The sequence below is a fragment of the Panthera leo genome, chromosome B4 (assembly GCF_018350215.1).
Source record: "Panthera leo isolate Ple1 chromosome B4, P.leo_Ple1_pat1.1, whole genome shotgun sequence".
Taxonomy (NCBI): Eukaryota; Metazoa; Chordata; class Mammalia; order Carnivora; family Felidae; genus Panthera; species Panthera leo.
In genome coordinates, this window is record NC_056685.1 from 42,138,448 (window position 1) to 42,163,335 (window position 24,888).

General features: G+C 50.1%; 1 protein-coding gene across 1 annotated transcript; it reads right to left on the reverse strand.

Moving 5' to 3' along the window:
- Window positions 1-703: 703 nt before the first annotated feature.
- FOXJ2 (forkhead box J2) lies at window positions 704-22,979 on the reverse strand. Its single transcript, XM_042945725.1, has 11 exons — window positions 21,840-22,979; window positions 14,955-15,301; window positions 13,346-13,420; window positions 11,971-12,039; window positions 11,647-11,787; window positions 11,009-11,204; window positions 6,996-7,397; window positions 6,514-6,615; window positions 5,477-5,686; window positions 4,745-4,843; window positions 704-3,586 (listed from the first exon to the last, which is right to left on the reverse strand). Exons 2-11 carry the CDS (start codon window positions 15,285-15,287, stop codon window positions 3,498-3,500), a joined length of 1,716 nt encoding a protein of 571 aa, XP_042801659.1. The 5' UTR covers window positions 15,288-15,301; window positions 21,840-22,979; the 3' UTR covers window positions 704-3,497.
- Window positions 22,980-24,888: the final 1,909 nt, after the last annotated feature.

A 24,888-nucleotide genomic window follows, 5' to 3' on the forward strand; every position in this document is an offset into this window, starting at 1 on the left:
GACCGCGGGTAGAATTCCCAAACTCCTGCATTTAGTATATAGGATATTAGGGTGGAATGGCACAGTTATATTCAATAGTTGCTATTTCTGGGTTCCTTTTGAGAGTTCCAATCCTTGGAAATGTAGTCTGAAAAAAAAAATCCTACAACTGGAATTCCCTCGTTTCTTATGAAAAACCCGGTAAGTACCTGTAAGTACTGACAGGAAGTCTCACATGGAGAGCCAGCTCCTCCCTCTAATCTTTGAAATGTCCCAGAACACAGGCAAGGTGGCTTAGTTCACACACCAAGCTACAAGGGGTGACTGCCTCTCCCAACAAGATTTTACTATATTTAATAGCATTTTTAAAAAGCAGTATTAAAAGCATGTTTTTTGTGGGGCGCCTGGGTGGCTCGGTCGGTTAAGTGACTGACTTCGGCTCAGGTCACAATCTCACGGTCCGGGAGTTTGAGCCCCGCGTCAGGCTCTGTGCTGACAGCTCAGAGCCTGGAGCCTGCTTCCGATTCTGTGTCTCCCTCTCTCTCTGCCCCTCCCCTGCTCGTGCTCTCTCTCTGTCTCAAAAATAAATTTAAAAAACATTAAAAAAAGTAATAATAAAAAAAAAATAAAAGCATGTTTTTTGATTCTTCTTTCCCCCTGAATCTTACCAAAAAATTTCAAAATCAACCAATCAAACCCAGTGGTGGGAGGGCGGGGAGGGCTACATGGCCAGCTGAAAACAAATGTTTTCGCTTTTCTCCCTTCCTACCCTGGCCAAAAGACATTTGAGACCGGCACCAGTAAGATAAAAGCGTCAACATTCGTCTTCCTTTTTTTTTTTTTTTTTTTTTTTTTATTAAGAAAGCATGCAAAAAACAACAACAACTTGTGAGACCAAACACCCCCTTGCCAGCCTGCACCAATGCAAAGCATTATGGGTGGTATGAAGGACTCACCAAACCAGAAACATGGGGGTTGAAGAGAGGAAAGCAAGGATGGGTGGACCTATATCAAGCAACTGCTCCTTCTGTCCCTCTCCTCCAAATTTCTCCCCTATTTCCTCTTGTAGGCAGTGAGCTCCTGCGGTTTTGCACACATCACCCAATACAACAACAACTATACTTCAAGCCCAGCAATGCCGGACTCTCCAAAAAAAGTAGTATTCTTTCCATTTCATGGAGGGGAGGGGAAACTGAGGCCCAAAGAGGGTCAGCTTTGTCCTGTGCCATTTAGCAAGGCTGAGTTTAATAGAAGGGAGCTAAAAATCTCAGGAGGTCTGAGAGCCGATCTTCAGCCCTAGTCCCAAATTTCAGTTACTCCAGCTGCCCGCCAGAGCCTTAATGAGACTAGTTTTCAGAAGACACAGATGAATTATAAACAAGGAACATTTACATGTACAATTTAGTCTACCCTCGCAGATCCTGTGTGGATCTGAGTAGAAAAGGGGCTTAGAAAAGAGAAGTGATCATCACTCATCACTTGTAAAGGGGGAATCTTGGGGAGAACAGATGGCAGGGTGTATGTAGGAGGCACCTTGACTGGAAGGAATAAGGAACAGATGCCTAGAATAGGAACACGGGGCAAAGGCATTTTGCCACCCTCTAAGAGAAATTCTCCTTTCCCCAATGGGAAATATTATGTCATACTTCAACCCCACTGACTGCCCTCCAACACAACAGGGGATTCAAGCCACTCATACCCCCATTTCTTACAAAGAACTTCACAGAAATAAAGTGCTCTTTAGTTAACCGCCCTTTCTTGCCCCTTTGCTTCAGCCTTCTTCAACAAGCTCTCGTGTATAACCCCCTTACAAAGAGAGGGAGGGGTGGGTGAGGGGGAAAAGCCGAGGAGCGGAAAGCTAGATCTCCTGGAAATCATCGGTAAATAGAAGAATGTGAACGAAAAGCAGAAATCACAGAGAGAGTGGCCTTGTCCATTCCTTACATTTTGTCCTGTAGCTTCCAGAAAGCGAACATTCAGGGAAATGAAAACAGAAGTAAAATTGTTTTTCCCTCTCATGACTAATATTCAACAATTAACATTAAGTACACACTAAGTACTTTGCAACAGTAACTCATGGCCGCTCCTCGTTGGAGAGAAGTTGTCCCCGTACCTTATTCTGGGAGTCTCCTTTGATCCTCATAAACTCTCCCCTCTAGATTACGTACTCCCCACAACCTATCTCCTTCAGCCCTCAAAAGCCTAATCGCAAAAGCTTCAGCCCCAGAGATCTGGATTCGGAGAGAAGTTATTTGCCCACATAGTTAAATAACTGCAATGTTCCCTACCCATGTGTATGCTGACTCCTATTTCCTTCCCCCACCCTCCCACCACTACCACTAAAGGTTCGGTTCTGCTATGATCAGCGGGAAAGAGATTCCCATGTTGTCCTAGCATAGGATGAGACTAAGAGGGTGAGAATGGCTCACTTTTCTTTCTTGAGAGTTCCAGAAAATGGAGGAAGAAATAAAAGGGAAGGAACTGAGCAAACAGCTGGAGGAGGACAAAATAAAATTTGCCGAATGGGCAAAAGGGATTGAAGGATCATTTGTAAATGCAAATAAGAGCCACAGTGGATTTCCAGAGGAAATTATGTTTGAAAACTCAGAAGGGTTGAACTGAAGCCATCTCCTAAAAGCCCAACCTAGACTGAATGGTTGTCCTCGTCCCTATCATAGAAGCAGAGTTCCGGCCAAGACCAAATCTATCCCCAATAGACAGAGGGCTAGGAATGAGCCAATGGAAGTTTCTAGTAGCATATACCCAATTTCTGACTGTTTTATATTCTATCGCCCCTCTAAAGTACTTGACTCGACCCACCCCAGACCTCTTATTCCACTAGGATTTTATCGTCACCCTCCATCGCTCTTGCCCTTGATGGGGAGTGAGGCTCGGCAGAAGGAAGGATTGGAGATATAAAGGGACAAGGAAGAGCTCGGAGGACAAAATTAGCACCATTGAGTAAAACCTGCAAATTCGCGGCTGCCAAGCAGTGTTTCAGATCCCTTTTACTCGATAAGGTGGCTTCTCTAGGACTGGACTGAACTGACAGGAACAGAAAACGATTTAGGGCCAAAAGGTGGGATTAGCATCGAGTTTCTCAAAGACAAAGGTAAATCAAAGTTGGAAACCCTTCTCTGCAGCCATCGGGGACTCCCCTTCCAGCCAGATGATTTTAAATTAGCAAGGGGTGGACATGGTCCGTGGAGTAGGGACAGGAGACTGGGAACAGCATATAACCAATAATAATAATAACAATAATAATAATAATAATACCATAATAAGAATAATAATAAAAGAATTAGGGGAAAAAAATAAGAAGAAAGAGGAAGAAGGAGGCAGGAAAGGGGGGGGTTATCTTCGGCAGCATCTTGCGGTGGCTTCTCTGACAGAGCAAGAAAAAAAGAGAATATATAACTATATACAGGCAAGGAGGAAGGGATGGGCTGGGACTGCTCTTGCCCCACTGCCAGACTTCACCACCCAGCCTTGGGCTCGTGGCCACACTCCGTGATGCCCTAAGTGATCAAGTCCCAGTCGAAGTCATCAGGGATCTCCTCATTGGCACCAGGAGGTGGAACCGGTGGCCGAGGGACCATATGGTGTGCTGTCGGAAAGACAGGAAGAAATTAAAAGGAGAGCGGACGGGAAGCTATTCTCGCAACCTAGACAGGCAGTGCTCCGCCCCAAATAATTCCACGAAGGGCTGGAGAAACTATTGTCCTTATCAGCCCAGAGTTATTTTCGTTGCTTAGCCACCACTCCGGCTGGGTCTCAGGAAATAAACCAGAGTAAACAGGGTTGCACGGCAATGTCATAGTAGGCAGGCACTAAGAATTATACTTATGAAGACCACGTAGCAATGAAAAAAAAATGCACAGAATGTACTGTTATATGAAATCACAGAACAGAAATTTGTATATGTACTACACGGATAAGGAACACATGAAGAAAGTGTCAGATGTCACCCGAAACACTGAAAACACTTGGGGTTAGGCGGGAAAATAATAGTGATTTAAAGTGAACAACCAGTTAATTTTATACTATTTATGGCAAGTTACGATCTTCCTTCAACTCCCCCCCCCACCCCGCCCCCACCCACAACAGAGATAGTTCAGTCCCAGGCCCCTGATACTAGAAGCCGGGTGACAGGAATGCAGACATGGGCACAAAGCAGGTACATCTGTATAACATGTTCATTTTAACTGCCTGAGCATATCTCCCATCTAGATTCCAAAGCTAGACATAAATGTTCTCCATCTTTTGTTTATATGGATGCTTTTACTTCCTTTTGTTATTGCAGGCACAAGTTACGTTTAAAGCAAATCAGTCTTGAGGCGCCTGGGTGGCTCAGTCGGTTGGGCGTCCGACTTCGGCTCAGGTCACGATCCCATGGTTCATGAGTTCAAGCCCCGCGTCGGGCTCTATGCTGACAGCTCGGAGCCTGGAGCCTGCTTTGGATTCTGTGTCTCCCTCTCTCCCCACTCACACTCAGTCTCTCTCTCTCAAAAATAAATAAGCATTTTTAAAAAGACTTTAAGAAATAAATAAATAAAGTCAGTCAGTCTTCCTTAGGCTTCCAGGACCTGTACCTCCCTAGCAAGGGGCCTGCCCTCTGGCCTTGGAAATCATGAAGGCTCACCCACTCCCAGCAGGGGCAGGTAAAAAGGAAAGAGAAGGCAGGCTCAGTGCCAGAGGAAAACAAGACGACTCGTCAAGGTAGACAGCGTTGGGTTGTTGGAGAAAAAAGCTTCCTGGCTCTTACCTGGGCGATTGTATCCTGCTGAGTCCTGGGTGGGGATCGGGTACATTGGTGACGGGCCAGGGTAGAGGTGGGGGGCTTGTGGGTGCACATAAGAGTTCACTGCCAAAGCAAGACAAGAATTATTTGAGTTACTTGAATATGCTTCACTATACTCAATGAAGGAGGGCCCAATAGAGAAAGGAAAGGGAGTAATGCTTCCTCCTCTGAATGTCTTCTCCCTTCCCTACTCTGTTCTGTAGCTCCAGCAGGCGTAAAGGCTTTCTGCAGGAGCTATCAGTCTTCCCCACTCCGTGTGAAAAGGCACCCCAATTGTCCCTAAAACTGTGAAATATCATAGCTATTAGAAGCATGACCCAATATAGAAACATGATCATTGAATCCCTCATTTCACTGGTTTGAAGCTCACATAACTAGCGAATCTCAACTCCACCTGATATGATTTGGGTAGGGGTTGCTGAGACACAAATTTGGAATGGCCCCTTTCCCTTCCCTTTCCTTAAGTAATTCTAGTCTCCCAAATTAAGGTGTACGAAGGAATCACACAGGTTTTCCGTATAGGACTTTACTGACACGAGAGCTGTTCAGTCAGTCAGCATAGCAGCCAAACTAGTCCCACCGCCCAGTGTGGGTCACCGCCCATCAGACGGTTTTTCTCAATTCCCCTCTGCCCTCTGCCTCCCCCCCTTCTCATTACAAGCTCCACCCCCTTGGCAACTTGCTTTTGTTCACTACCTGGGTTCATGGCTGGCTCTTGCTTGCCGCTGGTAAGGGCACAGGAGTCAGCGATACGGGCAGGGGCTGGTGGCCGGTGGGAGCCCCCCTGGGGGGGCACGTGACCAGTCTGAGTAAGGAAGTGGTTGAGCGAGTCACACAGATTGGCAATGTGATGCTGGTCGAGGCTCCAGTTCTTCTGCTCTGCCTGTCGCAGACACTCCATCAGTTCTGCAAACAGAGAAGCAAGAAATGCTACCCTCTGCAGAGGTCCCCAAGCCCCTACCGGATCTACCCCCGTCACTGTTCCAGCCACATCATAAGTCAACACCACTGACTATACTCATTGCCAGCAGTAATTGACATCTCTTGGGGCTCTACGTTTTCAAACTCTTCTTCTAGTTGTTCCTTACTAAATTCTTCTTATAACTTCCATCGTACTGGTAAAGAAAAGAAAATTTCCAAGTGAGTGAGTGAATTAGTCGTAATCACACCGGTAGTAAGCGGTGATAAAACTACAAAATGGCGGGGCGCCTGGGTGGCTCAGTCGGTTAAGTGACCGCCGTCGGCTCAGATCATGATCTCACGGTTCGTGGGTTCGAGCCCCACATCGGGCTCTGTGCTGGACGCTTGCTCGGAGCCTGGAGCCTGCTTCAGATTCTGTGTCTCCTTCTCTCTCTGCCCCTCCCCCACTTGTGCTCTGTGTCTCACTTGTGCTTGTGACTCACTCTGTGTCTCAAAAATAAATAAATGTAAAATAAACAAACAAACAAAAAAACTGCAAAATGGTGGTCCAGGTTTCTGAATTCCTGACAGCCTTCCCTCTCCGGGGACAGAAGTGGCTAGGATAAAAACACCGCCATACTTTGAGTGCGTTAAGGCAAAATTAATTAAAATTACTTTGAAAAGAACATCGGCATCGTCCACCCTGTGAAATATGGAGGGGAAGCAGTGGAGTCCTTCACCCTCAAACTTCCCCTTCTGGTTCTGGTTCCTACTGGGTTTTCTGCTAACACTGTCTTCCCCTGCCCTCCGGTCACCACCTTTTCACCACTAACCTGAGAGCTGTGACTGTTCAATGCTGGACCAGTTGAGCCGATTCACCATCTTAAAGCTTTCCTTTAAGGAGTCGATATTGCAGCACCAGTCAGGAGGAAAGGCTGGAGACAGAACGGGCAAGTGGGTAAGAAACGGAGGGAAGGGTAAGCCGGCAGCCAGCCGACGGTGGGCCGCCCGCATGCCAGGTCCTCAATCACATCACAAACACCATCTCGCAATCTCCCTCCCTGGAGACTGAGGACTGGTAGAGCTACCGGCGCTCTAGGGATGGGCAGCCTTGAGGGCAGGCCGGAGACTACGTCCAGCAATCGAGGCTGGTCCGAGAATTCCAGAAGACAGAGCCCCAGGTGGCAACTTCGGCTCACTCAGAGGAGCGAACCGTAACTTCCGAACCGACCGCATCTCCAGGCGACAGTCCGAACCGGGGGGAGAGGAGGGTCAGTCGGCCCTCCGCGGGGCCTCCCGGCACGTCCTTACTCACCGAAGCCAGTACTATTGACAGGAGCCTGGCCTGGTGCCTGCTGTGGCGGCGGAGGCGGTGGCTGGGCAGGATGGGCGTGCGGGTGGTGCTGGTGCGGGCGGTAGCCTCCGTGCTGCAGTGGGGGTGGGTGCATGGCCATCACGGAGGGAGGCCCGTAGCCCTCAGCCCCAGCTTGCTTCCCCCCTGGGGGGGTACAAGCATCCGGGCTCGGGGTGTGCAGCGGGGGCGCGCCCCCGACAGTCGAGGGGCCCTGGGCCGTTGCCTGCTGCTGCTGCTGCGGCTGGGACTGTTGGGGTGGCGGCTGTGGCGGCGGCTGCTGCTGCTGCTGAGGTGGCGGCGGCTGCTGCTGGTACATGTAGTAGTTGTTGGAGGGCGGCATGTCCCCCAGGAGAGACGAAAAGCCTGCGGGGCGGGAGCAAGCAGGAGAGCCAATGGGGCAACGCATTTTTCGGCCAAGAGGGATTTCCACGGGCTGAAGGTGGGAGGCCAGAAACCCCAGGCTTCAAAGGGTAAGGGCGTTCTGGGACAGCAAGGGTCCCCTGGGCCCCGTCTGCCTCCCACCGCTCCCCCACCTCTGCAGGTTTCACAGACAGGGGGAGGGCCTCGACAGCGTGGCAACTGCTGAAATTTCAGCAAAAAGATCAGCATGTGCCTCTTTGTGCTATTCTTCGGAGACCTGGCAGGAGGCCCGGAACCATGGTCTCAAAAGAAGTCAGAAATCAGGTGGAGTTTAAAAAGTAAATTATAGGGGCGCCTGGGTGGCTCAGTCGGTTGAGCGTCCGACTTCGGCTCAGGTCATGATCTCTCGGTCCGTGAGTTCCAGCCCCGCCTCGGGCTCTGTGCTGACAGCTCAGAGTCTGGAGCCTGTTTCGGATTCTGTGTCTCCCTCTCTCTGACCCTCCCCCGTTCATGCTCTGTCTCTGTCTCAAAAATAAACATTTAAAAAAAAAAAAAAAAAAAGTAAATTATAGGGCACCTGTGTGGCTCAGTCGGTTAAGCGCCTGACGCCTGATCCTGGCTCAGGTCATGATCTCACGGTTCGCGGGTTCAGGCCCTGCATCGGGCTCTTCGCTAACAGTGCAGAGCCGGCTTGGGATTCTCTCTCTCCCTCTCTCTCTCTCTGCCCTTGCCCCACTCTCTCTCTCTCTCAAAATAAATAAGCATTAACCAAAAATAGTAAATCATAAATAAAGCCATTGGGGTGCGGTGGCTCAGTCGGTTGAGTGTCTGACTTCAGCTCAGGTCACGATCTCACAGTTCATGAGGTCAGGCCCTACGTCGGGCTCTGTGCTGACAGCTCCGAGCCTGGAGCCTGCTTCCGATTCTGTGTCTCCTTCTCTCTCTGCCTCTCCCCACTCGCATAAACAAACATTAAAAAAAATTTTTTTTAATAAATAAATATAAAGCCACTGGGCATCTATTCTCTCCTCTTCCTTACTATGTCTACAATCTTCTGCTGTTACCACCATCTCAGGTTCACTATCAACAAATGGGGTTGGGTGAGGCGTCGAGTAAGGCTGGATTAACTTCTCACACACACTGGGCAGGAAAGAAGTAGACACTGAGGCTAAGGGTTTTCAGCCACAATTAAACTTGAGTGAACACTGTAGTCCTTACTCAATCTCACTGTTCGCTTTATTTCAGAGAGCCCCTCCCTGCTCCCCACTTCTGATCAACCAATCATCTGCCTTGGACTCATCCCTCGGGTAAAGGGGGGATAGAATCTTGGAGCTGAAGCCTTGGCCCCCACCTCTAATTTCTTTAAAAAACAGAAACATACAGGAATCACAGAGGGCTGGACCAGATGATCTCTCAAGGAGCCTTCCAGTAAAAACTTTACATTACTCTCCTGTGGTAATGCAGGAAAATTGAGTATGGACTGATATTAAGGAAGTATTATTAATTGTGTTAACAGTGGGCCACCTGGGTGGCTCAGTAGGTTGAGCGTCCGACTTCGGCTCAGGCCACGATCCCATGGTTCGTGAGTTCAAGCCCCGCGTCGGTCTCTGTGCTGACAGCTCAGAGCCTGGAGCCTGCTTCCGATTCTGTGTCTCCCTCTCTCCTGCCCCTCCCCCAATAACCAAGTCTTCATCATTAAGGATGCATACTGATATCATATCTATAGGCGGGATGATATGTCTGAGAAGTTCATTAAATTACTCCAATTAAAAAAAAAAAAAGCTGGGTGGTAAATGAAACAAGCTGAACAAAATACTGGTAGCTGTTAGGGGCGCCTAGGTGCTCAGTCAGTGAAGAGTCTGACTCTTAGTTTCGGCTCAGGTCATGATCTCATGGTTTGTGGTTTTGAGCCTTGCTGACAGCATGGAGCCTGTTTGGGATTCTCTCCCTCCCTCTCTCTCTGCCTCTCTCTTGCTCACACACGCGCACTCTCTTGCTCTCAAAAATAAACAGGGGTGCCTGGGTGGCTCAGCTGGTTAAGCATTCAACTCTTGATCTCAGCTGTGAACTCACAGTTCTGCGCTGATGGCACAGAGCCTGCTTCAGATGCTGTCTGTCCTCTCTGCCCCTCCCCTGCTTGTGCCCCCCTCTCTCTCAAATGAATAAAGAAACTTTAAAAAAAAATGCTTTAATAAATTAATTAACTAAAAACATACATTGGTAGCTGTTAAAACTGGTCTGTGCTAAAGTTGGAAACGTAAGGGTTTATTATACAGTTTTCTCTAGTTTTGCAGATGTTTGAAATTTTTCCTACTAAAAATCAACATAAATATAAAAATGCTAAAAAATTGTCTCACAATATAACGAGTTCTGAGGGTAAGGATACCACTGCTGCCCCCTCGTGGCCATCCTCTAAATGACCTGCGTTCAGCCATAAAGTCACTGCCCCTCGTCTGGAAAGGGGAATCCCTCCAACTCACTTTCTGAAGCTAATAACCTAGCCTGCCTCTTGAAACGGCTGTCCTTCAGAACTAAGCCAGAAGAGCTGGGCTCCAAATAATTTTATTTTATGAGATGCTTCCCCTGACCAGTGACCACCCTCCCCTTGTATTAAAAATAAGATAAAAGGCCAGGGCGACTGGGTGGCCCAGCGGATTAAGCGTCCAACTCTTAATTTCGGCTCAGGTCACGATCTCCCAGTTCGTGAAATCGAGCCCCATGTGGGGCTCTGTGCTGCCAGCACAGAGCCTGCTTGAGATTCTCTTTTTCCCTCTCTCTCTGTCCCTCCTGCTTCTCGTGCTTGCGCGCTCTCTCTCTCTCTCTCTCTCAGAATAAATAAATAGACATTAAAAAGTTGAAAAAGGGACACCAGGGTGCCTCAGTTGGTTAAGCATCAGACTTCAGCTCAGGTGAGTTCAAGCCCCACCCGGGGCTCTCTGCTGTCAGCACAGAGCCCGCTTCAGATCTTCTGTCTCCCTGTCTCTCTGCTCCTTCCCAACTTGCATGCTCTCTCTCTCTCAAAAATAAACATTTTTTAAAAAACTAAAAAGGGGGGGCGCCTGGGTGGCGCAGTCGGTTAAGCGTCCGACTTCAGCCAGGTCACGATCTCGCGGTCCGTGAGTTCGAGCCCCGCGTCAGGCTCTGGGCTGATGGCTCGGAGCCTGGAGCCTGTTTCCGATTCTGTGTCTCCCTCTCTCTCTGCCCCTCCCCCGATCATGCTCTGTCTCTCTCTGTCCCAAAAATAAATTAAAAACGTCGAAAAAAAAAAAATTAAAAAAAAAAAAAAAAAAAAAACTAAAAAGGGGTGCCTGGGTAGGTCAGTCAGTTAAACGTCCAATTTTAGCTCAGGTCATGATCTCACAGTCCGTGGGTTCAAGCCCCGCATAAACAAACTGTGTCAGCTGTGCTGACAGCTCAGAGCCCGGAGCGTGGTTCGGATTCTGCGTCTCCCTCTCCCTCTGCCCCTCCCCCGCTCATGTTCTGTCTCTTTCTCAAAAATAAAGAAACATTAAAAAAAAATAAGACAGATGGGAGAGAAGAGAACGTCACCACCCATTCAGAAGTACAAGTATAAGCAGAAGACGTTCATGCTCTCATCCCAAGTGCAGACTCACCATGCTGAGAGGAGGAAGATTTCTCCAGCATGGATTTGTAGAGGTTGCGAAAGGACCAACTTAGATCCTGAAAATTGATCTCTGAGTAGGAGAACTTGAAGTCATGGTTGGTATTATACAGGGGAGGGGGACCCTCAGCACTTTCTCGGCCTGGAGCCCCGGCTGCCACTGCTCCGCCATCCACAGATCCTGTGCCCTGCAAAAAGGAGTAAGAAAGACTTGATGCATGTCCTAAATAAGGACCAAAACAGCCCTTGAATGGTCACCAAGCTCTCTGGCTTGTCGTCATCCTCTCCTGACTTTTCAGTGAATGAACATCACTTTCTCCTTCTGTCTCATTTATTCCTACCACGATTACCTCTAGCCCTTTTCTTATGTTCCATCCATCTTCCCTTCTCCTAACCTTCTGGCTCCCCTTCTTCTCTTCTTACCACTTTATTCCCCCTGATCATTCTCCAAGTTCTGTTACGTCTACCTCTCAGCTTCCCTCTTGTGCTTTCCCCTTCCTTCCCAATTTATCTCCTACTGCATCACAAATACCCAATACATAGTTTTGAGCTGGCAGATATATGAAACCATTCAACTGTCCCCCACCCCCATCCACCCATCCCTATGCACCTGACACCTCTACTTCTTACCTGGCTGTAGCTGGTGATAGATGTGGGGCTCTGAAGTGACATCTGAGGATTCCCCTCGGAAGGCAGTGAGGCTTCTCCACTCCCTGGAATGCCTCCCCGTGGGCTCTTGCTTGCCTCCTGTTCTGGCGAGTCTTGAGATAGCTAAGGATTGTGAAAGAACAAAATCTATACGTAGAAACTAAACATCCTCCCAAGACCCATGGTTTCACCTCTGCAGGCATTCCTCCTTTGCCCCAAACATAGAAAAGGACTGAAGATACAGGAAAGGATGCGGAAGGAGCAGGTGGAGCAGAAGCAGCCCCTCCCCACGAGGTGGGGACTTACATCATCATCTGGAGGGTGTCTTCTCTTCCGGGAGATGTCAGGGCAGGTGTCGATCGTCCAGTAAGAGCCCTGGAAGGAGAACCCATCCCCACAGAAAACAAAATCATTACACACGGAAATTCTCACCTTTGGTAAAGTAGATACTTGGGAGAATTTTCACCAACAATTAGTCATATTAAGAAAAATAACTGGAGAGGGGTATCTGGGTGGCTCAGTCAGTTAAGCGTCTGACTCTTGGTTTCGCCTCAGGTCATGATCTCAGGGTTTTGAGTTCAAGCCCTGCATTGGGCTCTGCGCTCACAGTGTGGAGCCTGCTTGGGATTCTCTCTCTCCCTCTCACGCTCTGTCTCAAAATAATTAAATAAACTTGAAAAAAAAAGAAAAGAAAAAGGAGGGGCACCTGGGTGGCTCAGTCGGTTGAGCGTCCGACTTCAGCTCAGGTCACAATCTCGCAGTTCGTGAGTTCGAGCTCCGCGTCGGGCTCTGTGCTGAAGAATCACACAGAATCCTGAGGGAACTGGCTATTTTTGAGGAGTAAATTATGTCCTAAAAGCCCAACGAGTATGTCAGAGGTATGCCCAGTGGTCCAAACATAGGCCTGGATTGTTCTGGAGGGCCAAAACATTGGTATCTAGTTCAAAGAGCTGGAAATGTCCAGACACAACCCTTCCCTTCTGGGTGATCTGAGGCAAGGCTCTCCTGAACTCTAGTGTCCACATCGATCCAATGAAGAAACTGGTCTATCTCTTTTCCCCTTCTTTTCCCCTTTAAAGATAAAAGTCATGGGATTTTTGTACAGAAAAGTTCCTACAAAGGTTCTGAAGTCCACCTTTTACATCTAGAAAGAGGACCACACATTAAAAAAGACAGCATTAAAGTCAACTTTACCATAAATAAGTCTATTGAAAAATAAGATTTCACCATCTTTCTTTTTTTTTTAATTTTTTTTTTTTTTTGTTAATGTTTATTTATTTTTGAGAGAGGGAGAGACAGAGCGCAAGCTGGGGAGGGGCAGAGAAAGAGAGGGAGACACAGAATCCGAAGCAGGCTCCAGGCTCCAGGCTCCCAGCTGTCCGCACAGAGCCCGACGTGGGGCTCAAACTCATGAACCGTGAGATCATGATCTGAGCCGAAGTTGGACGCTCAACCGACTGAGCCACCCAGGCACCCCTTTCAGCATCTTTCTTAGTCACTCGTGCCAGTGGAGGCCCACAAGCTTGATAGCCACGCTGTTCTTTTGAGAAAAAATAAAGCTGCTTCTCTAATTAACATGATTTCCTCTTCTGGATAATTAAAACAGCCACAGGACTCTGGGCTGTCAACTACTCCTCTCTCCTTCCTGCCCCTTCTTTCAATGCTTACAGGAGTGTCTCACCTTCCCAGGGTCATCCCGAGGTCTGGGCACCTTCCGGAAACACTTGTTGAGAGAAAGGTTGTGCCGAATTGAATTCTAGGGAAACAGAGAAGCAAGTTAGCTTTGAGCATTGTGTAAAACAGAAAATTTTCCAATAGGACACAGAGGGACACCAAAGGACATAACACACAATAAAGTTCAAGTACCAAGCAAACTGAGCACCTCTTTATTGATGGAGGAACTTACCTACTAGACAGCAAGAGCAATGAGACACGAAAATGCAGAAGTCAAACTGATGGGAGGTAATGGCTACAAACTTGACCACCAGGTGCTTCCAGTATATAAAAGAAGTATATAATCTGATTATATAGTTTTTCAATCTTTCCACCCAACTGAAAATAGGTTTATAAACGCCTCAAAATCACATCTGTCCAGGGGGGCCTGCGTGGCTCAGTCGGTTGAATGTCCGACTTCAGCTCAGGTCATGATCTCCCAGTTCGCGGGTTTGAGCCCCGCGTCGGGCTCTGTACAGACAGCTCGGAGCCTGGAGCCTGCTTCGGATTCTGTGTCTCCCTCTCTCTCTGCCCCTAACCCACTCACATGCGGTCTCTGTCTCTCTCAAAAATAAATAAACATTAAAAAAAAATGCTTTTTGAAATCACGTCTGTCCAGTTTCTTAATTCATTCTATCCATGGTCAAAGAATAACACTTGAAAATGGTTTATGTAAATAAAAACAAAACATAAATTAGGAGCAAAACAACGGCACAGGTCCACCTTTTGTTTTCTCAACCGCCCACGGAATGCTCACATTTGGAGGAAAGAAGCCACGTTGCCTATGTGTGCTGGGTGAGGTTGGGGGTTGTGGTCTGTGGCGGGGGCATATCCATAAAGGAAAACCTGAACGCCTTTAATAGTCTCCAGCTCATCATCTGGTTTGTACATTAACTGGTGATTTGCAGAGCGAAAGAACTGCGTTAGAGTCCCAGTCCTACTCAACAATTGGCAGATGAGTTGCGCTTCTAAAAGACTGAGGACATCAGTCTTCCTTCTCTGCCTGGAAGAGGAGTTTCCTTCCTCCTTTAGCTCCAGCCAAACAACTTATCCTCTTAGGACTTGCTTGGTGGATGACGTGTTGGTGAAGGACATTATTATTATTATTATTATTATTATTATTATTATTACTATTGGCATACGATTCTTCAAAAGATGAGGATTATGTGCAATGAAGCTTTGGAAATCTGATGAGGCTCCTACCTCTAGGTAGGAAGGAGCAATGCCATGCCTTGCACAGTGACTTGAACATAGCAGCGTGGCAATAAGCATTTGTGAAATGAATGAATCTCCTTTTTGAGGACTCAGAAGATAAGAGGGTATGACGAGCAACAAGCATCCTGCCGTCCTCATAACTACACTCAGTAGCTCGGTATCCCTTGGAGTTCCCCTGATATACCTTATGAAAGTTGTTCAACTCTGAAAAAGAGTAGGGGATGGGAAATGATAAGATTTTTAAGTTCGCACATCTCTGAAACAGGTCAGAGCGAACCGGACCAGGTTATAGGAAGAAACAAAAGTCGAGGAAAAGGTTGTCAAGGGCTGAAAATAAGCACAGGCTACAGAAGCCATCCCACCTTCCAACCGATGCCAGCGTTCTTGTAATAGGGGAAGTTGTCACAGATCCAGCGGTAAATCTCGCTGAGGGTCATCTTCTTGGCAGGAGAGGAGTTGATGGCATAGGTGATGAGGGTGGCATAGCTGTACCGTGGTTTGCCATCCTGGTGGACAGCTGCCTCGTCTTTGCTCAGGGTGGCATTAGGATCTGTGGGTGAGCCCGGCGGGCACTTGCGGCCGCCACCTGGAGGCCCAGCCTGGGAGGCACTCCCAAGCTTCTCAATGGTAGCTCGAAGGGTCAGCTGGGGGAGCCAGTCTATGGAGGTGAGGCTACTCTCTAGGTCAGAAGCCATGGTACTTCTGGGTTCTGCACAGAAGAGAACAAAGGGGAGAGGAAAATAGAATAGGGGAGTGTAACCTCTGCTTACTAGCGGCAAATAATATTCAAATCTTTGCGCTTTCAGGGAAGTAGAGTTTCTTCGCACTATAATTCCCACAGGAGACTGTCATGGGAAGGCCCTCAACCAAGTGTTCCCAAAGCCCCCGAACAACGTATCACCAATCGTCCATCGGATGACAGATTGGTACTTACCTTACATCTTAAGGTAGGACAAGCCAATAGGACTCCCTCCCTTCCTTCAGGACTAAGAGAGATATCAAACCACCCACGGAATTGAGCTATTCCCTCCATCCTCCTTACTTGAAACCCTGCAACATAACATTTTAAACTATGTAATTAAGAAAACAAAAACAAAAACTTCATATACCAGGTAAAATCAGCCAAAGTCTACTCTGCGATCATGTGACACTTGTTTGATTACATACAACATCCCCGATAGATAGCACAAGTGAACATGTAAAGAAAAACAGTCTGAGTAAACACAAATGCACACTAACGAAGCACACACCGACACTGCTAATGATGTTTTGTGTCAGCTCTATTTGAGCACGCACCCTGTTGATTCCCACACATGCGCACCTGAGGCACATGAGATATATCCCAAGCATAAATTGCATATGACAACCAGCAAAGGACAGATTGGACGCGAAACACACACGCAAACGGTGGCCCACGTCCCCAGAGATCGCAATCGGCTACACAACGTACATCACCAGCAGAGCACAAAGTCACACACAGAGGCAACAGATCCTGAGTAGGGCTGCCCTCGCACCTTTAAGGCTACCCCTGGCGAGCTCCCGCCCACAGACACCAAACCAACACCAGGAAGAAGGCATCAGCAAGGACCTCCCACCTCTCAGCCCGCCTGGCTTCAAGGAGCCCGGGAGACACCCGGCTGCGTGCACACCGGTAACAATCAGATAGCCCGGCTAAAAATAGCCACTCCAGGGCCAAGAGCTGGCTCCCCTTCTCCCGCCCTCCTCCTCTCTCCTTCCTTCCCAGCCAGGCACACACACACGCTCGCTGCACCTCCGTGCAAACTCCTGGCGCTGCCAGACCGCCCACGCCTGATGTTTGCACACCCTGCTGCCACCCACACCGCCTGGGCGCTCCTGCTGGCGGAGAGGTGTAGCTAGAGTGACGTCTCCGCGGGGGAAGGTGAAGAACGCAGGGTGCTGCCTGTACTGCAGGGTCTAGAAAGGCTGGCAGGAAGCGCTTGGTAGCCATTTGGCGCTCCCCTACGGCCCATGCCGGCAAGCCCCTGGAGCACTTGCTGCCTGACGGGTTTGTGCCTGCACCGCCCGGGGGGATGAGGGCCGGTGTTTCTTTCTCGTGCCCCTGCTGACAGTCCCACCAGGGCATCTGTCGCGAGGAGCCGGGGCTGGCACGCCTCAGCATTCAGAATCCTGGGCAGAAACACATCGCGTATGTGATCTCTAAATCCGCACCCGGATAATATGCACAAGCATGGCACACACAAATCCACACACTTTGCAGGTAAAAAAGCTCAACCCCAGATACGACCGCCGAACCCTCTCTCCGGACTCCAACACACCCTTCAGGCCGTCAGCTCACTCTTTGACCGGTGACCCTTCCCCTTGAGATTCACCCTTTCTCCTCAGGGTCAGAGTTCTCACTCGTGTCCCTCTTCCCCACCCCACCCCCCAGGTCCCCGCCCACACGATCTTTGCATGTACACACATGTCTCCCGTGCTGTGGGCCTCACCAGCGACACACCCACTCCACAACGCTGAGGGAAACACCTTAGTGCCTCAGGGGACTGAGCAGCAAGAGACCCAGTTGAAACCCAAGAACTGTTGACAGGAGGAAGGAAAAAAAAAAAAGGCTATGTTTATAAATAGCATCATGAAGGGGCTTCCCCTTCACCCTCAGCTTCTCTCCCCACCATCCTCCTTTTCAGCCCACCGCTACCATCTGGCCTTAAAATCATGGAAACCTCGGCGGCTCAGCCGGTTGAGCATCTAACTCTTGATTTCAGCTCAGGTCATGATCTCATGATTCATGAGATCGAGCCCCGCATGGAGCTTGGCATGGACAGTGTACAGCCTGCTTGGGATTCTCTCTCTCTCTCCCCCTCCCTCTCTCTCTCAAAATAAATAAATAAACATTAAAAAAAAAAATCATGGAAACTTGGGAACTGATAGGGACATCTAATCATTCCAGGAAGGGTCAGACCTCCTAGCACATTAGTAAGTCAAAACTCAGTAACATCTGGGATAAAGCAGGGCACCTGGGGCAATAATCGGTCCTACAGCTGGGTTTTCCCAGCTGAACAGTAACATGACAATCAGCAGGTTCTCAAGGACCAGAGTTCCCCTGGATCCTCCCCAGAAAGGTTGGGGGTGGGGGGAGGCCTGTAAAGAATCCCCCATTATCTCTTGCTCAAGATCCCTAGGAAACCTCATCTTTTTTTTTTTTTTTTTTTTTATTTTTGGGACAGAGAGAGACAGAGCATGAACGGGGGAGGGGCAGAGAGAGAGGGAGACACAGAATCGGAAACAGGCTCCAGGCTCCGAGCCATCAGCCCAGAGCCTGACGCGGGGCTCGAACTCACAGACCGCGAGATCGTGACCTGGTTGAAGTCGGACGTTTAACCAACTGCGCCACCCAGGCGCCCCCCTAGGAAACCTCATCTTAAGAACACAGAAGACTTCCAGGATGCTTCATCTGAAAGTCTCCCCACGTTGGACAGGGACAATCTACAGAGTAAATTTCAAGTGGTTTACAGAACCCGTGTGGCACATGCCGATCACCGTGAATTCCAGAAGGGGAAGCACTCTCAGCCTTTTGCTAGTTGTTCTGTGCCCTGCCCTCTCCACAACCCGGCAAGCAGGTTAGGAGAGGTTAAATTTAACCTCTCGGCAGCAGCCTCCTGGTCAGCCCTCCAGATACCACCCAGCGCTCAAAATATATCTTAACCTTACCAGTTACAAGACGCTTGCAGCAAAAGGTCCTTCTGATCTTTTCGCACCATTCTCCCTTTACCCATCTGACTTCCTTGCCCTCGCCACTTCCCCATTCTTGAAGGGCAGCCTAATGCATAGGATCTCAGAGACTGAGGTTCCTCGGTTCTATTCCCCACCTTGACACTGACTCACCAACACTAAATGTCCCGAACCACCCCTTGCTCCCTGAAGTCCTGATGCCTCGGTTTCCCCCTTCAATAAAAGGGATGGAGTCATAAACACTGCCAAAGCTTCCTCCCTGGAGGGAAGTGAATGAAGCTTAACGACCTCGTGGCTGCCAAGCATTCCATGCTCCCCAAAATAATGGCAGGAGGCTAATGTTCAAGGCTATTATTAGAAAAGCAAACAAGAGGTACTTCCATGTCTCAGTCCCACCAACCTAATTACCCAGACCTCTCTCTCCAGGTGGGCCTCCTGCCACTGGGCTTGGGCAGAACCTGAGTCAGGCTACATTCTTCTCTGCGTGCTGGAAGACTGAAAGGAAATACCCATAGAAACTGGGAAAGGCAGCCAGAGGGCAGGCTCCATCAGATCCACAGGACCTCTAAGGAAGACTACAGTACTGGGGGAAAGGCTGAGAAAAACCGAAAGACACTCTGTTGGAGCGGAAGACTGATCCTGGATGAGACATGTAAGATCCCAAATAAGAGGCACGGTTTTCTTCCCGCTTTATCTGAAAGGCCAATAATTGTTCCCTGTATGGTGCCAGGTCAGGCATTAAGGAGCGATAACTCCCTGCCACGTACAGAATGCCAAAACTAACAGAGCAGTGGTTAAGTTTACCACATTACCAATTACCAGCCAGGCCGCCTGGGTTTCAAGCCTGGCTCCACAACCCACTGGCTGTGCCAGCGCAGGCAAGTTACTTAACCTCTCTGTGTTGCAGTTTCTTCTTCTATAAAATAGAGATGATAACTGCACCTACATAGGGTTGTTGTGACGATAGCCTCGAGTTGATATTTTCAAAGTATTTAGCATGTGTTATGTAAGTATAGCTATTTTTTTTTTTTAATGGGGCAGGAGGGGAGAGAATATTAGAAATTAGAAACTAGAAAACAGACCAGAGAGGTAAGACTGGAAGCAGCAAAGCCCGCCACGGTTTACAAAACCTGCGCTGAGCTTGCAGTAGCTTTCGGGATGTCAGAACCCCAAACTTTTCCTTGGGGGATCGTGTCACCCCAGTGCTGACCGAGGCCAGGACGAAGTAAACTCCGAAGATGAAGGAATGAGGGCGTATCATCTCTTGTTTTTCAGCAAGAACCAGGTCTCGTCGTAAAAGACACGATCTGGAAAACGGCCCTTTCCGAATCGTAGCTAAATCCAGGCCCACAGCCATCTGCTTCTAACGGATTCCACAGAGGCAGGGAGAATTAGGGAAACCCAGTCCCGGCTGGGCCGTTACACGGTGCGGTGGTGGGACACCTGGTAGTTCTGGGACGTGGTTTGCCCTGAGCCATTCGACAGGTTGCATTCCAGCGTCTGGGAAAGCACTTTGTAAAGAAATAAGCTGCTATTACACCACAGTCGGCTCTTTTCAAGAGGTGGGGGAGGGAGTCCTAGAGTTGAGAGCCAAGGATCCTCATGCTTTTGAGACCAGAGACATCAGAAATTAAACTCGGGGCGCCTGGGTGGCTCAGTCGGTTGAGCGTCCGACTTCGGCTCAGGTCATGAGTTCACCGTCCATGAGTTCGAGCCCCGCATCGGGCTCTGTGCTGACAGCACGGAGCCTGGAGCCTGCTTCCGATTCTGTGTCTCCCTCTCGCTCTCTGCCCCTCCCCCGCTCATGCTCTGTCTCTCTCTGTCAAAAATAAATAAACATTAAAAAAAAAAAAAAGGAATTAAACTCTCCTGCTAGTTCTAGAAGAAGTGGCCCCCAGGCTGACTCTGAGCTGCCCTGCCACAGGAGATGACTTTCATGCAGCCATTCATGAGGGTTCCCACCGGCCAGGGCAGACCGAGCCTTTTCTCCAAGCAGAGCATCCTGACCAGCACCTTCTCTAGGTCCTTGCACAGGAGCACCTGCTTCTAGAGGCCTACCAGAAACATAGGATTCTGGGTGATTGGAGGTTTCGTGTGAAAAGTACATGCGTAACTGTCTCCACACACACGTAACCACTCGAAACACAGAGGAGCCACATTCACCTGAATTAAGAAACACGTGCACACCCTTCTATAGCACAGCCGTAGAAAGCCGGATCGTAACCCTGCCTCATACACGACTAGCCGGTAGTTTCCAGGACCAAGTACGTGCATTTAGGGACTCAGGCAGCCCCCCACGGCTCAGACAGAGAAAGAAGAAGAAAACACCAAAATCACGTAGGATGAAGCCTCCCACTTGGTTTGGCTGTGAGGTGCCTGCAGATGATGAGGTAGATACAAATGGCACAACAGGAAAGCTAGCGACCCCGGGCTGAAAGACATACTGCTGATCGCAGCGCCCCCCTCCGGTTCTGCTATTGGGATTTCCTGGCACAGTTCTCCTGCCTTTTCTGAAGAGTCTGGGCTTTGATGATTCCTGCTCATGTCTCGTGAGAGAAAACAATATAAGCTTCCAGAGACACGGAACCGAACAAGAAACAGGAAGGGACAAGATGAAGCTGTTAGGTGCTCTTCTGAAAGAAAACTCATCAGAGGTCAAATCTCCCTGGTGGTCAACTGATTCGGATGGAAGAGTGGAAGGAGGCTAGGCAGCAGCACCCCTCTCTTCCTATCCGGGATCTACCTTTTCCTGAGGACCTGTCAGTGTAGGGCAGGAGCTGCGGAGGGCACAGGGGCAGTGGTACGGGGCCAGCCCCAGGGAGGAACTTCAACCCAGGAGTTAGACTTCCCTACACCCTTTCTTCTTGCCTTGGGACATGCGGGCTGTCCCTTTTCCCTTTGGAGTTTATTGCCAGAAGATTTTATTCCATCCAGGAATGGGAATGTCACAAGAGAAGGCCTCCTGGTGTCTAGGAAGGGTGAGTGGGGACAGGCTGATCATCTTGTCCAGGAGACGGTAACCACAGGGGTGGGAGAAAACACTCTGCTGGACATTAAGCTGAGGCAGGGTTCCAAGGTAAGAAAATGCAATGCCAATGGAGGCTAGTCAGGTTCAGGCTCTGGGATGCCACGATGACTTTGGGGCGGGCCCACTCTGGGGTGAAAAAAGCCCCCAAATGGAGGAGGGTATAGGAGTCCGGTTGGGATGTGTCCATCATTATTACACCGTATGGATGGCGTTGTGAAAATGCAGGTGTTTGCTGATCTTCCTCTGCCGTCAGCATGAAAACGTACATTTCCCCAGGGACCTCAAATGACTCCCATCCGTCTAGTCCTCAAACGCTAAAGAAGCCCATTTCCCAGAGCCTGGGCGGCAAGATGTCAGTTTGAATCCGAGAGCTTCCTCAGAACACATTGCCCTGAGGATTCTCGGAGTTATTACTCTACCTTCCCCAGCAGTGAAACCCACGAGCCACCAGCTCAGCCCCTACACCCACTAGTACCTAAAGAGGACAGAGAAGGTGAAAGAGAGCACTAACCTGTCTCCAAGGTTCCCCCAGCAAAGGGAGGGAACCACCTGGTACTGGAGTTTGGGGTTGGAGGGACTCCCCTCTTCAAAGGCAGATGAAGCGTGTCATCCTCGGTGGCTCTTCCGGTACTTGGCTGAGCATCCCAAGCTGGGGAGGGGAACCGGGTTCCCTGAAGGTGAGGAGCGGAGGGAGGAGGGGGAGGGGGAGGGGGAGAAGGAGGTCCTACCTGGGGAAGGTGGCACACCCCCCACACCCTGCCTGTTCCCCTGGGGAGGAGGGGAGGAGCCTCTCCCAACCAGGAGTTGTCTCCTCCCCCTTGGGGGAGTCCCCCTCCCCCCCAAAGTGGATCCTTCGGGAGTGGAGGGCTCCTTGTGTCTGCTGGAGATCTGAGCGGAGGGGCTCTGCCCTGTTCCACTGTCTAGGTACAAGGAAGTTGAGGGGACAGTTCTTCCCCTCTCCTGAAAGGCTGAAAGCCGACTCCTCTTCTGTCCCTGGAGGGTCCCCCGCTTCTGAATGCAAGGACTCCTCTCCCCCGTGAGTACTGGATAGGATGCAGGGCGCCTACTCCACAGGCATTTCCCCCTTTTCTCTTCGCCTCGAAAAGTCCTGAACTGCTGAGAGTGTGCGTTTGGAGGGGTGGAGGCACGCTGGGGCGGTCTCACTCGGTCTGCTTCCTTTAGTAAGATCACCCCTTTCTACTTCTGGAGGTCTATCCCCGGGCCAGGATGGGGGTTTTCCTCGCCCCTACGAAGGAGAGAGTCTCCCCTCCAGGGGTCTCTCCCTTGCCTCGCCCGAGTGGTGAGGGTCTTCCCTCCGGCCGGGAGAGAGGCTGCTCCCCGTCCCCGCTCCCGCCTCCGCTCCGGGGGTGCCCCCGAGGGTGGGGTTTTCCTACTCCCGGCTCTCCCTGAGCTGGCCTGGGCAGCAGGGTCCGGGAGGCCGCGGCTCCCGTCGCCGGTCCCCGGCCACTGTGGCGGCAGCGCCTCCTCTAGTCCCGTCCCGTCCGGTCCGCTCCCTCCGGCGCGTGAGGCCCCCGGCGCTGCCACCTCTCGGGCTGCGGCCAGTCCGGGCTCCCGGGGAGCCTGAAGGCGGACGGACAGTGTCAGGGCTCGGCTCGGGCTCGGGCTCGGCTCGGCTCCGCTGCAGGCCCCGGCTCCTCCCCGGCCTCCGCGCCGCGCTCCGCGCCCCTCCCCCTCCCCCGCCCGCCCGGCCGCCGCCGCCGCCGCCTCCCGGCGCGGGTTAAGGAGGAGCGGGCGGCGCCGAGCCGCGGGCAGCGCCGCCGGGGTGCGCCGCGCAGGGGAGAGAGGCGCGCGGCCCGCCGCCCCGGGGGCCGCGCCGCCGCTCGCTCACCTCCGGCCGCCCGGCCGCCGGGCCCCGGCGCGGGACGGCGGCCCCCTGCTCTCTCCAGCGGGACGGTCCCTCGTAGGCGCCCGACGCTGTCAGCTGCGCTTTAAGGCGCGCACGCTGTCGTGTTCGGTACCCGGCGGACCCGAGACGTTGTCTCCGGCATGTCTCCGGTGGGCTTCTCGGTCCCCTGAGCTAGTGCATGCAGCGTATGGCGTTGGGACGGGTTTAACGTGTTAGCCTGACCTCATCCTGGAGTTCAGGAAATGCTTGCCGAAGGAGTGAAGGTGTCAAGGGATAAAGGGGCATGTTACGGAGAACACTCTAGACTAAACTCTGCGTAAACTTGTGCAAGGCCCCTTTTCTATGGAATCTTAGTCAGAGGGGAGGGGACCTTGATACCAGCCCTGCCTACCCACTAAGGCTGTTGCAAGGATCACAGGAGATAGGGTGTGTGAAAATGCTTTTTAAACGGTACAGTATACAAAGGAGGCAAAATAGGATTATCGTTCAGCTCGCTTGACGATCTTATACCTTATCCTGAGTGTCAGACAATATAGGATGGTATTCTCTGCCCCTTCCAGAATAACCGCCTCCCAGAGGCAGAAAATGCCACCAGGGAGCCCACCTCCGCTTTTCTTTCCTCTTCCAGTCGCGTTATTCCTCTGGGAATTCTTACATGTTTCATCCTCTGGCCTGTTACACTTTTCTCAAACTGTCCTACTTTCTATCATATAAAACAATATGAATGCAAAAAAATATTTTCCATGAAATATTTGTTTGTTTGTTTTTTTAAACATTTATTTATTTTTGAGACAGAGAGAGACAGAGCATGAATGGGGGAGGGTCAGAGAGAGGGAGACACAGAATCTCAAACAGGCTCCAGGCTCCGAGCTGTCAGCACAGAGCCCGATGCGGGGCTTGAACGAGCTGTCAGCACAGAGCCCGATGCGGGGCTTGAACTCACTGACCGCGAGATCATGACCTGAGCCGAAGTCGGCCGCTTAACCGACTGAGCCACCCAGGCGCCCCTCCATGAAATATTTGAATTGCTCAGAAAAAGACTGCATATTCAAGATTGTAGCTTGATGACATCATTTTGCCTTTACATAATAAAGTCTTATCGTCTGGCTAAATGTATCAGACTTTATCTAAATTATACCTATATAAAATTACGTTGTATTTACTATGTGCCAGGCACTGAGCTAAGCACTCTGCATGTGTTGTCACGTTTCATTCTTCTAACAATCCCACAAGGTACTACTATTACAATACCTATTTTGTAGATGAGAAAACTATGACTTAGCGATATTGACGATGTCTAAGTTTACATGATTAGTAACTAGCAAAGTGAGACTTAGACTAACAATCCAAGTGATTCCAAAGACCCAACTCTTTTTTTTTTTTTTTAAGTTTATTTTTTACTTAGAGCGTGAGCAGAGGAGGGGTAGAGAGGGAGGGAGAGAGAGAATCCCTAGCAGGCTCCGTGCTGCCAGTACAGAGCCCAACATGGGACTTGATCTCACAAACCATAAGATCATCACCTGAGCGGAAATCAAGCCTAACCAACTGACCCACTCAGGCACTCCCAAGACCCAACTCTTAACTTCTGTTTCATTGCTTTGAACTGTCAGAATTAAAAACCGTCCTTAAACTTATCGAAACAGCAATGTATGAGGACAGATGGTAGGTACGCTTGTAATGAACATAGCATTGT